This window comes from Poromitra crassiceps (assembly GCF_964638095.1).
Source record: "Poromitra crassiceps genome assembly, chromosome: 3".
NCBI lineage: Eukaryota > Metazoa > Chordata > Actinopteri > Beryciformes > Melamphaidae > Poromitra > Poromitra crassiceps.
Window position 1 is genome coordinate 52,219,371 of NC_139625.1, and position 15,387 is coordinate 52,234,757.

General features: G+C 44.7%; 1 protein-coding gene across 1 annotated transcript in view; it reads right to left on the reverse strand.

Annotated features, from left to right (window-relative positions):
- The window catches only part of otomp (otolith matrix protein), a gene marked incomplete at both ends in the record, with an annotated part of 14,694 nt that extends 3,917 nt beyond the window's left edge, over nt 1-10,777 (reverse strand). Inside the window, 8 exons of the mRNA XM_083633055.1 lie at nt 1,720-1,894; nt 4,611-4,795; nt 6,259-6,326; nt 8,317-8,491; nt 8,768-8,953; nt 9,357-9,459; nt 10,208-10,344; nt 10,702-10,777. Coding sequence (XP_083489181.1) covers nt 1,720-1,894; nt 4,611-4,795; nt 6,259-6,326; nt 8,317-8,491; nt 8,768-8,953; nt 9,357-9,459; nt 10,208-10,344; nt 10,702-10,777 — 1,105 coding nt within the window. The remainder of the gene's footprint in view (nt 1-1,719; nt 1,895-4,610; nt 4,796-6,258; nt 6,327-8,316; nt 8,492-8,767; nt 8,954-9,356; nt 9,460-10,207; nt 10,345-10,701) is intronic.
- Between the last annotated feature and the right edge of the window lie 4,610 nt (nt 10,778-15,387).

Consider the following 15,387-nt stretch of genomic DNA (forward strand, 5'->3'; position numbering starts at 1 on the left):
TTGCTTAAAAAGAAAGTCAACGACGTGAGAGTTACATTAATTTGCCGCACAGTAAACTGCACTTATTTTCTACTTCCTAGCTGCCCTTTTTCACACCCACACTCACCCTTTCAGGGACATTCTCTGAACTTTCAGCAACATTTTTGCCAACGGTTTAGTCTCCTCTTAGTCATTTCCTACCCTGCCAGCCAGCATACGAGAAGACCAACAGCCAAGGATGGAGAACGGGGAGAAAGAAACACAACAGAGCAAAGCAAAGGGAACATCATGAGAGATGGAGGGATGAAATGAGAGAGGGACAGATGGCTGGACGGAAGGCAGGATGAGAGGAGGACAGAGGGAGGGGAGGAGGAGGACAGAGGGAGGGGAGGGAGGCAGGATGAGAGGACAGAGGGAGGGGAGGAAGCCAGGATGAGAGGAGGACAGAGGGAGGGGAGGAGGAGGACAGAGGGAGGGGAGGAAGTCAGGACGAGAGGAGGAGGACAGAGGGAGGGGAGGAGGAGGACAGAGGGAGGGGAGGAAAGCAGGACGAGAGGAGGAGGACAGAGGGAGGGGAGGGAGGCAGGATGAGAGGAGGACAGAGGGAGGGGAGGAAGTCAGGACGAGAGGAGGAGGACAGAGGGAGGGGAGGAGGAGGACACAGGGAGGGGAGGAAGTCAGGACGAGAGGAGGAGGACAGAGGGAGGGGAGGAAGTCAGGACGAGAGGAGGAGGACAGAGGGAGGGGAGGAAGTCAGGACGAGAGGAGGAGGACAGAGGGAGGGGAGGAAGGCAGGATGAGAGGAGGACAGAGGGAGGGGAGGAAGGCAGGACGAGAGGAGGACAGAGGGAGGGGAGGAGGAGGACAGAGGGAGGGGAGGAAGGCAGGACGAGAGGAGGACAGAGGGAGGGGAGGAGGAGGACAGAGGGAGGGGAGGAAGTCAGGACGAGAGGAGGAGGACAGAGGGAGGGGAGGAGGAGGACAGAGGGAGGGGAGGAAGGCAGGACGAGAGGAGGACAGAGGGAGGGGAGGAGGAGGACAGAGGGAGGGGAGGAAGGCAGGACGAGAGGAGGACAGAGGGAGGGGAGGAGGAGGACAGAGGGAGGGGAGGAAGGCAGGACGAGAGGAGGACAGAGGGAGGGGAGGGCCGCTGATGCTCTGGATGTCTTCTTCCTGTTCCATCAGCAGAAGCCTGTTGGAGGGAGAGCACAATAATGAAAACAGCTGCAGCGGATGTACACTCACACCCCCCCCCCCAACCCCCACACACACCCACACACTGATTTTTTTCTCCCATTTTCTCCCCAATTGTACTTGGCCAATTCCCCCTGCTGTCCCAGTCATTGCTCCACCCCCTCCACAATTCTCCGATCTGGGGAGAGTTGTAGACTAGCACATGCTTCCTCCGATATACAGTATGCACAGTCACCTGACAGAGAGGAGTTTCACCGGCAGGACGTAGCGCCTGGAAGGATCACACTATTCCCCCCAGTTCCCCTTCCCCCGAACAGGTGCCCAGACCAACCAGAGGAGGCACTACTGCAGTGACCAGGACTCATACCCTATACCGGCTTCCCAGACACAGCCAATTGTGTCTGTAGGAACGTCTGACCAAGCCGGAGGTACCGCTACTGGGAATTGAGCCCGGGTCTCCGCGGTGGTAGGCGAGTGCTTTTGTCTCCACACACACGTGCACACACAGCCAGGTGAACGCTCTGATGTGCGGCCTGTCACTCTCACCCTCGCACTCGAAGGCTTGCAGGGCGGTGGTGTAGCTGGGGCCCAGCCATGAGGTGTAGCTGCCCAGGATCCTCTGAAGGTTCTGGGTGGAGTCACTGAAGAGCACATCTGACTGGCCGTAGCCCACCGAGCTGAACATGTTGAAACCCTCAGTGGAGTTGCTGCCAAACGCATTCTGCAGGGGAGAGAGAGGGAGGGAGGGAGAGAGAGAAAGACAGGGGGGTGAGAGGGAGAGAGAGTGCGTTATGGTAAGTAGTGTGCATGTGGGCGTGTGTCATGTGTGCAAGCCGATATGATTGTGTGTGTGTGTTGCAGATATGGTCCTCACTTTTACACACCTTCAACGGGCTGTTTGAAGGTAAGACTTGGCTTTAAGGGTTAAGGTTAGGTTAGAATTGGGTTTAGGTTAGGGTAAGGTACAAACGTGTGTGTGGCATGTCCTGGCATCTCCCACACAGTCAGTAAGGAAGAACAATGGCTGTTTAGCAAATACCCGTGTTTTCTGACATACACAGATCCATAACATAACACGTCTGGACACATATAGGGCCTTTACAGTATCGACCGAAATAACCCAGTAAGTAGAAACTCCCCAGTCAAACGTTACCTGCACTACCTACACAGATCTACTGTACTCAAAAACTACGATTTGGATGTTTTCACAGACAATCATGATTGGCACACTACCACAGCAGCCATAACCCATACAGTCTCTGTCGGTGAAGTCAACACATACAGTCTCTGTCGGTGAAGTCAACACATACAGTCTGTGGTGGTGAAGTCAACCACAGCATCCACAACCCATACAGTCTGTGGTGGTGAAGTCAACACATACAGTCTGTGGTGGTGAAGTCAACACATACAGTCTGTGGTGGTGAAGTCTACTACAGCAGCCACAACCCATACAGTCTGTGCTGGTGAAGTCAACCCATACATTCTATGGTGGTGAAGTCAAGCCAGACAGTCTGTGGTGGTGAAGTCAACACATACAGGGCCCTATCGTCTCACTGGCCTTAAATTAGCGCTTAGCGCCAGGCGCAGCCCATATTAGTGGGCGTGGACCGGCGCTGTCCCTATTTTCGTGTCAGCGCTACACGCGGTCTTAAGCATTATAACCACGCCTTTTAAGCGTATAATTATTCACAATCTGCTCATTGGAGAAGTGCAGTAAACGAATCACAATGTCCCTTTCATGTTCCATTCCACGGAGCAATCCAATCCGGTCAGAAAAGCCTGACCAAATTGCTCTGAGCTCCCCCCTCCCTCTTTCATCCCCGTCTGTCTCCATATATATTATTCCATATTATTATGCTTCTCAAACCAATCTCACTGCAGTTTAAATACAGCAAGCATGTAAATACGCTACACTATAGCAAGATCAAACTGAAAAGAATGTTCTAAACGCATCGACTAGAAAAATATAGCCTATCCCTGGATGTCATGATGAGATTAGATTGGTGAAAGTTTGGGCAGAATCATATCGTTTTCTCTCGCTACCTTTTCTTCTCCCCCACTGCACAGGTAGGATGATGCAACAGCCTCTGAATGACAGAGGCTCAAAACTACGGTATAACAACTTTTTTTTTCATCGGCCATTGTGCCTGTCTGATGCACGAGAGAGAGGGAGTGAGAGAGAGAGAGAGGGGGAGAGAGAGTGATGGCAGAGGAAAGCTGCGCGCAATTACGCACAGTAATATCCCCGGCGCACTGAATAAGGCCTGGTTTTGAAAAGCGCTAATGCTAAATTAATGCCAGGGGAGAAGATAGCGTTAGGCCGGTATTTAAGGCCGAAATGCCCATTCTGGCCTATTCTGGCACTGCACCACGCCTCTTCGGCGTAAAGCGCATTTCGGGGCCTAAAAACATGATGCTATCTTCCCGAGGCAGGCACAAAGCGTGTTTTTTTGTGTTTAACGCCAGTTTAGCGCCTAAGGCCAGTGGGAAGATAGGGGCCCACAGTCTGTGGTGGTGAAGTCAACACATACAGTCTGTGGTGGTGAAGTCAACCCATACAGTCTGTGGTGGTGAAGTCAACACATACAGTCTGTGGTGGTGAAGTCAACCCATACAGTCTGTGGTGGTGAAGTCAACCCATACAGTCTGTGGTGGTGAAGTCAACCCAGACAGTCTGTGGTGGTGAAGTCAACCCAGACAGTATGTGGTGAAGTCAACCCAGACAGTCTGTGGTGGTGAAGTCAACCCAGACAGTCTGTGGTGGTGAAGTCAACCCAGACAGTCTGTGGTGGTGAAGTCAACCCAGACAGTCTGTGGTGGTGAAGTCAACACATACAGTCTGTGGTGGTGAAGTCAACCCATACAGTCTGTGGTGGTGAAGTCAACCCATACAGTCTGTGGTGGTGAAGTCAACACATACAGTCTGTGGTGGTGAAGTCAACACATACAGTCTGTGGTGGTGAAGTCAACCCAGACAGTATGTGGTGGTGAAGTCTACCACAGCAGCTACAACCCATACAGTCTATGGTGGTGAAGTCTACCACAGCAGCTACAACCCATACAGTCTATGGTGGTGAAGTCTACCACAGCAGCTACAACCCATACAGTCTGTGGTGAAGTCAACCCAGACAGTATGTGGTGGTGAAGTCAACACATACAGTCTGTGGTGGTGAAGTCAACACATACAGTCTGTGGTGGTGAAGTCAACACATACAGTCTGTGGTGGTGAAGTCAACACATACAGTCTGTGGTGGTGAAGATGAGCGCGGTGTATGTGATGGAGTAGGCAGTTCAGTGTGCCAAGAGAGAGACAAGAAACATTTATCGAATGAAGATATTGTTATCAATATCACTTCAAGGGTAATGGTATTGGTGCTCCTATTTTTTTAATGATAACCAGCCCTACACACACAGGTATGGTTTCTGCCCACACCCACCTGTAAGCGGTCCAGGTATTTCCAGACCCTGCACTTGTCGTCCATGCGGACCACCACAGCGTTAGCGGGGACCACGGCCAGGTGGCACCTCTCGTGCTCGTCCAGGCCGGCCTCCGTCCCGTCCGGACACAGCAGCTTCAGGTCCTCCAGCTCCAGGTCCAGAGCCCACGACTCCTGGTTCTTACCTGACACGAAGCACAATATATCAGCCTTTAATTCACAAGCCCCGAGCAAGGTAGCAGGCACTAGCAAGTATTAAAATGAATAATTGATTGTACAAGGAAAAGATGAATGAAGGAAAATAGGAGTTTTATTTCAAAATGCTCTAATATGCATTCCAGAAAGATTCATGCTCTGATGTTCATTATTCAGAAGCTCTGAACAATAGAATAGAGGAAATAAAAGAAGAAAGTTTTATTTCAGGGTTTATGCCTGCCATATGCCTGCCATCCTTAAGAAGTACTGCCATTTGTTTTAATTTTGTGCAGTCAATCATTTAACAGAAAGTCACATTCTTCAAATGGTTGGATTTCTTATTTAGGAACGAAGCCGTTCACATATTAAATATAATTTCACATTTTAATCTTTTTGGGGAAACAACATGTTGGTTGTCTACCTAATATTTACAAAAGACAAAGGAAGCCCTGTTTAACCAAAGCAAACAAAACAAGTGATTAGAGGAGAAAGGGAGAGCACTTAGAGCTACTATCACCATCCCCAGACAATAGCACAGACCTGCTGTGTTTTCTTCACCTGCGTTAATTGGTGTGACTCTGGCCATTTCTGGCCATATGAGAAAGCGTGTTTAACAACGACAGACAGTGCTCCTGGAGCCAGCATTCTCAGCTGTAGCAGCATTAGGAGCCTGCGTAGCGTGACCACGATAATGATCACCATTAATTTTGGATGTTGCCCAAAGCGAAGAAGCAGATGCAGTGAACAGAGAATTAGGGCATTCCGTCGGTGTGGACCAAGATGTCTGCATCTCTCTCTCTCTCTCTCTCTCTCTCTCTCTCTCTCTCACACACACACACACACGCATGCATGCAAGCACGCATGCGCACACACACACGCACGCACGCACGTACGCACACACACACACACACACACACACACACACACACACACACACACACACACACACACACACACACACACAACATCACATCACATCACATCACATCACATCACATCACATCACATCATCAATTCAGTATAATCAGTTCACTGCAGTCTAGATTCCACATAAGTGCCCTTATGAGAAACATAATGAAACACTGACATCCTGTCTCTTGATAGGGACTAGCAGCTCTCTCTGCTGGCCTTAGCCCTAGAACAGTGTTTCCCATACTATGGGTCGGGACCCAATTTGGGTCGCGGACCCGTGGGGGGTGGGTCACCAACTGGTTGTCATGGCAACTTATTATCCGTATGTTTTTTGTGGGTTTGAGTCCCAGGGAGACACGAAATGTACCTTTTAGGTCCCAAGATGAAAAGGTTTGGGAACCCCTGCCCTAGAAAATCAAGTTGCTTCATTACTAATGATTCAAACTGTGGCATATGAAATGATATAAGCACCGGTAGGCCTATAGCCTAGCAAATGGAGGAGGAGACTCTGGATAACTTAAGGCATGTTGTACACACTAACCATCTGAGTTCTCAGCCACTGTTGTGTGTTTCACAAAGGCCACGTCGCCCAGGTTCTCAGCCACACACCTGAAAGAAATCATTGAAGAAATCACATATGTATGTATGTATGTATGTATTTATGTATACATACTGTACATACATACATACATACATACATACATACATACATACATACATACATACATACATACATACAGTACATACACATACATATTGAAACATCAATACACACATACTGTAGGTCACTCTCTTATACACACATTTTTATTAACTTTACATTGATGTGTGTGTATTCTTTTTAGATCACTGATATGGAAAGTAGTAATGGTTGTAGCCTAATGTGTGTGCATGCTTACTGTGCAATGGATTGGAATGACAGCAACTTTTTATGGTCCAAGTCAAAATGTCTAATTTCTATTTTCAAATCTAATCTTCCCTGGCCGGCGGCCTGTTGTTGCAGTTTACAGAGGCAGCCCTAATAGGCAGCCAGCTTTTTACGTACATTGGTTTCTTAATTGCTGCATTACTTTCTACCACTACCACGAAGGATTAGATCAGTGGGGTCTTTATCTTATCAGATGGGGGACGCTGGGACAAAATCTTATCAAATGGCGTGGTCTAATTTGTGTCCGTTTAGGGGTCCTTGACGTGAAAAGGTTTGAGAACCACTGGTTTAGATGAGCTGTTGTTCCCCCTCTCTTCCCAACTTGACATCTCCAGACACACATCAAAAGCCTCACACCAAACACCACAGCAGTGGTTCCCAACCTTTTCAGAGTCAAGGGCCACTTGAAAATCTCAAAACTGTTCGCAGTCCACATCCGACCGTAAACGGAGGCGAGGCCAAAATAATGCATTCTCACTCAGAGCACTTTTTATTTTAACGATAAAAGGAGCTGTCCATCAGCACCACACATAAACCAGAAACTAAAAGTGAGGGGCTGTCTGCAATAGGCTAATTAACAAATAATTGAGTAAAAATTAAATAATGGTATCATTCAACAATGGAGGAATGCACTCTCATACATAATAATGATAACCCCCCCCCCCACAGGTTTGGAATGGCCGGTGCACTACAGCAATGCAATGCACAGCAATGCATAGAGTAATGAAAACATGTAATAGTCTAGGGGGTCTACCATCATGTCAAACAGGCAAAGAGTAAAATCGACTTTTAAAAGCGCTTAAAAAACATAAAAGTGCACAGCAGCCCTCCTCTCTCCCATCTGAGTGATTTATTTAAATGTGGTGTCTAGTCTGGCAGCAGTTATTCCCTCTAATTTTTCACTGCCTGTAATCTATCTGTCCTGTCGAAATCTGTTGTACATTATTCATGTTTGTTTAGTTGGTAATGCATCTTGTTCTCTGTTATCTGTTTGTAGTCTGTCTGAAAACTGTATAAGAAATCTTTTAGAGTATTTAAACATTGTCTCATACTGTTGTTGTCCATTACGGCCGTGTAATGTGATATTTCATTTTCTTTACCAGATAAATTATATCTGTCTTATTTGTTTATTTGTTTGTTTGTTTATTTATTTATTTATTTATTTATTTATTTATTTATTTATTTATTTATTTATTTATTTATTTGTTTGTTTATTTATTTATTTATTTATTTATTTATTTATTTATTTATTTATTTATTTATTTATTTATTTATTTATTTATTTATTTATTTGCCTTTGCCTGGAATTGTTTTAATCTAATTATTTTATTTAAAGCACTTAGAGTTGTATTCTATGCATGAATGTTGCTATAAAAATAAGTAATTATTGTTATTATGTTTTGTGCGGACCCCAGGAAAAGACCACAGTACTGCTAGCGAGTTGCTGGGATGGGGGAATTTGATTATTAGTTATCAATGCATTATCATCGCTGTATTATTTTCCCTGGAGTGGGCAGTCCAGTTCCGTTGGTATTGTTTTCTTTACTAAGACAGTAGTAAGCCTGACATGGACACAGAGTAGGGGAGACACAGCAGATCATGACATGTTCTGGTGGGATTTGACCCAGAAACCAGCAGGGTGATGTGATTTCCATGCTGTTCTGTCTGTACCTCAGCGCCCCTGCCTCTCCATAGTGCCTCTCCTTGTGGTTGTTGGCACAGATGTTTCTGTCATTCTCGTCTCCTATGCAGGCTTCACACAGGTTCTTGGGGTTGGTGCCTCGGGGGTCGTGCTTGAGGTCCTTGATCCCCGGCACACAGCTGTAACCAAAGAAATCCCCGACCGCTGGTGAGAGAAAAAGAGAACAGAGTGAGAGGAAGAATGGAGGAGAGATCACCGTTTATATAATTACAACGCCTCTCTTCCTCTCCTCTCCTCTCCTCTCCTCTTCTCACACACACACACACACACATACTCACACACACACACACACACACACACACACACACACACACACACACACACACACACACACACACACACACACACACACACACACACAGACACACCGTTTTCTCCCCTTCTCTCCCCCCTCTTCCCTGCCCTGGGTGCCTGGCTCACCTCTGGGGAAGTTGCACTGCTCGCCCACGCTGATCTGTGAGGTGTTGACCAGGTAGCCGATAGGAACGGTCCAGCCGACTGTGGTGCGGATGCCCGGGTGACAGGAGCTGCTGGAGTGCATCTCCAGCAGGGACAGAGGAGAAGAGGAGCGGCGGGCCAACGCCACCACATAGTAGCTAATACCATCTTTAGGGGAGAGTTTGAGTCAAGAGTGGGGGAGAGAGAGAACAGAGAGAGAGAGAGAGAGAGAACAGAGAGAGAGAGAGAGAGAGAGAGAGAGAGAGAGAGAATAAATGACAAGGGGAACATTGTCCAGAGTGGAGGAAAGTGGGAGAAAAGAATGAGAAATATGTGTGTGTCTAAAACGAATGGATCCGGGACACAATGAATGAAGTGTCAACCAATGGATTTAGCAATCTCACCCTATTTTCTGTAGCCTAAAGCACTGCTGCATGATCCATTCATTTTGACATATTTAGGCCTTTATCTGACGTCCTCATCCAGAGCAATTTACAGTTAGTGAGCTGGTAAGGCTTCACATTACTGCTGCAGGGCTAACCCTAAAGCTACTTACCCTAAAGCCACTTACCCACTCCGTTGTAGGACTCTCCTGCAGACAGCTCCAGGCCGTGGCACAGGCCGGCAGCGTAGATGTCATCTGCAAACATGGAGGCGGCATCTGCTGTCCCATTCTGAGAAAAACACAAGGAAAATACATCTCTACATCATCTGCAGAAATTTCCTATTCATGGTTATATTTCAGATGGCTAAGGGATGATATTTTAGGTTATTTATAACTGACTAACCTAATAATAGGCTATTAGGTTAATAATAACAACCTATGATCAGTAATAGTTAATAGTTAACCTATAACGAAATAATACTAACCTTATTCTAAAGCTGTATTTTAAAACTGAAACAAACTTGACTGATTCACGATACAAACTTGTTTCGTTTGAACCCCTTCAGTACTTTCACAAAGTTGGGACTTAGTATTCATTACAATTAATGAACAATAGTAGGCTATTTAATTTATAGACACATTTGAAAAGTAGTAGGCTAATAAGAAAGTGGATTATTAATTTAGGTTATTAATATGCCCAAAGGGGGAATACATTATCAGATGGTGCATAACAAAATCATTATCCAGTATGAATCCATAAATAAGTATGAATGCTGGTGAATGAGATGATAATAAAAGTAGATGATATTAATATTTTTCAAATTCCAGTCCAGGACCAAATTTGCCCCCAAGAAGGTTTTTAATTCCTTTGGATTTTGGAAGTTTAGAAATGTAAAAGAAAGTGAAAATAATCATATTATATGACAGAGATTGAATAATCATGTAAATATAGATTGCAATCATATATATTGATGAGTATTTTGTAATGGATTAAATTTAAAACTACAAAACTTGCCCAACCCCATTCCTTCATGTACCTTGATTTTGTCGATGCAGTCCCTGGCGCTCAGGCCACGGACGCACAGCAGCGTTCCCCGGATATTCCGAGCCGTGGAGTTCCCAGACAGATCCAAACATTTCTGCTCCTCAGCATCAGAGACCACACACCAGGACACTGACACACACACACACACACACACACACACACACACACACACACACACACACACACACACACACACACACACACACACACACACACACACACACACACACACACACACACACACACACACACACACACACACACACACACACACACACACACACACACACACAAAATGTAGAGGAGCAGACAACTTCAAACATAAAAACATCTCAAAAGGCATGAGACAGGGATATCTCTAAACACCTTGAGGATGCAAATGACTATGAGTTTTGTGATGGATAAAGATACACTTAACTCAAGTTGATCATAGGTCTAGTTATCACCTTTGTAATCTACATCATCTTAGATTGATTCCAGACATACCTGGTCTCTGAGTGGAGACACCAACAACAAAAACGAGGAGGAGAGCCACAGGTAGTCTTCTCTCTTGACGCTCCATGTCGGCTCTGATGGGGAACCTCCTTAGGACAATCCCTCTATACACCAGAGAGGAGGAACAGGTGGAGATCAGTGGGTGGGTGGAAAAAAATCACTGACCCACCTCATCCCCCTCTTATAACCTGGAGAGAGAGAGAGAGAGAGAGAAGGGGGGGGGGGGGGTGACCTCATCCCCCTCTTATAACCTGGAGAGAGAGAGAGAGAGAGAGAGAGAAGGGGGGGAGTGAGAGTGAGCGAGAGGTGAAAAGGTGGGACAATGAGGCAAGGAGGCTGAATGTACAAAGAAGAAAACATTACATTATTCTGCCTGCATCCCCTGATCTTAAGTATCTTAAGTGGGCTCCAAGTCCACCGTAGATAATCCTTCCTCCATCTCCTCATAGCAGTATAGCATTTCTCCTCCAATTATCCGCTGAGACTTATCCCCGGCGGAGAGCAGGAGAGATGCTAGACGCATGTAGGCTCGGGCGGTTCAGGTCACCTGGCACGGAGCGTGGACCCGGGGTCTTTAATTAAAAAAGCTGCAGACAAAGTCTCTCTGTGCTGGGCTGTGTTCCTGCAGAATGGATCCCTAGGTGGGTCTTGCTCCGATTCACTGGAGACTCAAGCCCCAGGTAGGCAGAGCAAACAGCACTGGCTATTGTTCAGGGCCGCAGCACCCAGTGGAGGAAAACATATCGGCTACTTGATACTGAATTCTCCCTTTTCTCTCCATTTGCACACACACACCTGCATACACTATGACATTTCTCTAAAAAGCCACTGGGCCAACCAACTGCAGGAGGCATGTGATCAATCCAAACAGAGATTTTAAAGTAAAATTAATCCGCTTGGATGTGGCAATGTTGCACAACTGTATGCCAGAGGTTTGAGGGTCATACAAGTTTTTATTATACTTTTAGTTAGAGTTCCTTTGTGTGTGTGTGTGTGTGTGTGTGTGTGTGTGTGTGTGTCTGTGTGTGTGTGTGTGTGTGTGTGTGTGTGTGTGTGTGTGTGTGTCTGTGTGTGTGTGTGTGTGTGTGTGTGTGTGTGTGTGTGTGTGTGTGTGTGTGTGTGTGTGTGTGTGTGTGTGTGTGTGTGTGTGTGTGTGTGTGTGTGTGTGTGTGTGCGTGTGCGTGCGTGCATGCGTGCATGTGTGTGTGTGTGTGTGTGGATATCTGATCCTGGCCCTGTGGATGAGCTTACATACCGGTACTCAGGTTGAGACCCGAATACATGCTTCAGATAATAAGAGACTTTTTGAACCTTAGATGTGGGCTGCATTTCATTCAGAGATATTCAATGACTTTTTTCTGTCTGTGCATCTTCCCATATTTGGCTCTAGGCATTCGGAAACAGTACAAAAAGGTTTAATCCTTTATTCAACGTATTTCCCACGATAAGGCATATACTTTCATTGTATTAACAAACAGATGTTTCTAATAATTATAATCTGTTTAAAAATGAACTAGTTATTGTTATGGCCTAAAGCTGCTAAGACAGTAATTGTCCCAAAGCTAAAAACAAGAGAATCAGTGCTATGTATGTGACCTGTGACGTCTTAGCCTGGAGCTGCTCTGCTGATTCATTTTTAACAACATTATTGGGATGATGAATTTATGATCTTGTACAAAGTTTCTTTCTTTCTATATATATATATATGGCGGGGCGAAACAACTGCTTCATATATATATATATATATATATATATATATATATATATATATATATATATATATATATATATATATATATATATATATATATATATATATATATATATATATATATATATAGTGTAGTATTAAAAAGTCTAATTGAATCCTTTCCTTCCACATAAAAATCATATTTTCCATGCCCATGTGTCTAATTGCCTGCCAGTCAAAACGTCATCACATTCATTGTCATTTCCCCCTGGTGTGGGTAAATAGTCTGTAACAATATTTATAATGAAATATTGAATATGAAGAAACATTGAATATGAAGTCATGAGAAAAGATTTGAGATACAAGCGTAATTATTATGTTATTACATTAATAGGCTACAAGTAAGGAAATATTATATTCTGAGGTTGTATGGATGAAAGGCTAATGCTATTTGGGGGGCCTTGCCATGGAAAAGTTTGGGAACCCCTGGTATGAGCTATAATGAAGGATTTTTTTTTCAATTCCCCCCCCCTTTCCCTGATGTTCTCATCACAGGGTATGGGCCCCAGCCTTTGCTTATTAGTCCTGCATAATGCCTGTCTAATCTGGTCTTAATACTGCCACCTTGTGGTGAACTAAATACACAGAGGCTTTCCTACACCCCTAAATAAGTGTCAGAGAATAGATTTTAAAATACTGTTATTAGTCTATAAATCACTTAATGGCCTAGGCCCAAAATACATAGCTGAATTGCTCCCACGCTACGAACCGTCTAGAACTCTTAGATCAACAGGGTCCAGCTTATTAACTGTCCCTAGGATCAAATCAAATCACGGGAAGGCTGCATTTACCCACTATGCTTCTGCTAGCTGGAACAAATTGCCTGAAGACCTCAGATCTGCCCCAACCTTACTTACTTTTAAAAATAGACTAAAGACTTTTATGTTTACCGTCGCTTTTAACTGCTGACAGCTACTATGCAAACCCAATGAGTCCTCTATAAGTTTTAGCTCTTTCTGCAACTGCTGCGCCTGTTGCTTATTGCACATTTTATACTCTTTTTTTAAAGTTTTGTTGTGATGCTTTTAAATGTCCATTTTATTTCTTCTTTTCGTTTATTTTCCTGTCAACCATTTTATGTGAAGCACTTTGAATTGCCTCTGTGTATGAAATGTGCTATACAAATAAACTTGACTTGACTTGACTTGACTAAATTCTGTACTGTATATCACTCAGCTATTACATTACATATTAGATTGATCACCGGTGATAATTATGATACTCACCATTGTGTCTTATATAGCCTAATAGAGTTGTTTGGTGTTCCCTAGCACAAATTGCACTGACATCTGTTTTTATATAAAGCCTTAATTTTTGGAGATTGTCCAAATTACCTCACTTCATTACTGAAGTGGGAAAAGATGGAGAGGAGAAGAGATGGGGAGAGAGAGAGAGAGGTGTTGCAGAACTGAGTGAGGGAGATGAATGAGAAGAGTTCCTATACAGAATGGGAAAACTGCTTTTAACTACTGCACACCTCATAGGCTACATGGACACCATACAACAAAAACTATGAGCTACTTTGGTATCCTCCGGTCAGTTCAAATCCCTAATCCACCACTGTAATCTGCAGTTGTTTTGATTGACTGTACACACACTTTAAATGTTTACACTCTATTATGTTTGCATTTTGTATATTTATTGTATTTATTATGTAGGCTACTGTTTTGTTGTGTAATACTCACAAATGAGGCTTGTCCTCAAATTATTTAGTTTAATAAAGATTGAATCAATTAATTTACTTTGGCCACATAATTTCCCAACTGTTTAGCCTCTTATAGGAAGGAGTTTGTTTTAAAAAGTCAGAATTCTGAATAAAAACTCAGCATACAGTACTGTTACATGTGACATCACTGATGATGTCACTGATGATATTACCGCTGTTGGAATTTGAATGTCTGGGGGAATCAAATGGGCTTGGAGACCGGGACCCGATGATGGCCGTCAAGCAGCGAAGGAGGTCAACTCACCATCTTCGGCTGCTCAGAGTCCTCACTGAACTTCCCTATAGCTGACACTGGGGACAACTGTAGCCAAAAAACAAATTTTGAAGGAATGGAAGTCCTCCTCTTCACCTTCTTTTCAGGTGTGGCTGATGGACATGATCTCTGTTGTACAGATGGAGAGACTCAGGTCCCTAAGAACAACTCACTTAAAAGGTTCTCTCTGGGACCCGTTTTTGGCCTACTTTGATGAGGTCAAGAATGATAAGTGACTGAGGCTAGGGGCGACGGATGGCGGCTGGTATGTCATGGCAGGCGCCGACTGCATAATCGGGCATGTCGGGCAAATGCCCGGTGGCCTGGCCTGGCCTGGCCTGCAATTATTGTTATTTTTATTTTTTTTTGTGCCCGCAGTCAGGCCACTCACTGAACAGCAGGCCAGGCGCCGCCTACTGGTTTACTAGTGGTTTTATTACTTTATTAGTTAGTCTGAAGTAATAATTACACTTCAGGGTTAAAGTGGGTGCATGATGTGCATCTCATTGTAACATTGGACTCGGCCCAAATTGGACTTCAAACGGCCCAAATTGGGCTTCAAACAGCCCAAATCTTGCTTCAAACGGCCCAAATTGGGCTTCAGACGGCCCAAATTGGGCTTCAAACGGCCCCAATTGGGCTTCAAATGGCCCAAATCGGGCTTCAAACGGCCCAAATTTTTCGCCACGCGCGTCGGCCCGTATCGGCCTGGCCTGCTTGGTATCTAATGCCCGGCCTGAATTATGATCCCAGTTCGCCCCTGTCTAATGGACCCCTTATGTGGGATCCCATCCTATACACGTCTCTTGTAAACACATGGACACTGTGCGGCTGGTAGCACATGTATGTTTGTTTTTGTTTTTGTTTTTGTTTTTCATTTCCTGTATCTGAGCCTGTTTGTCTTGTATATTGTTCTATAAAAAATTGAAAATAAAATATATATATAAA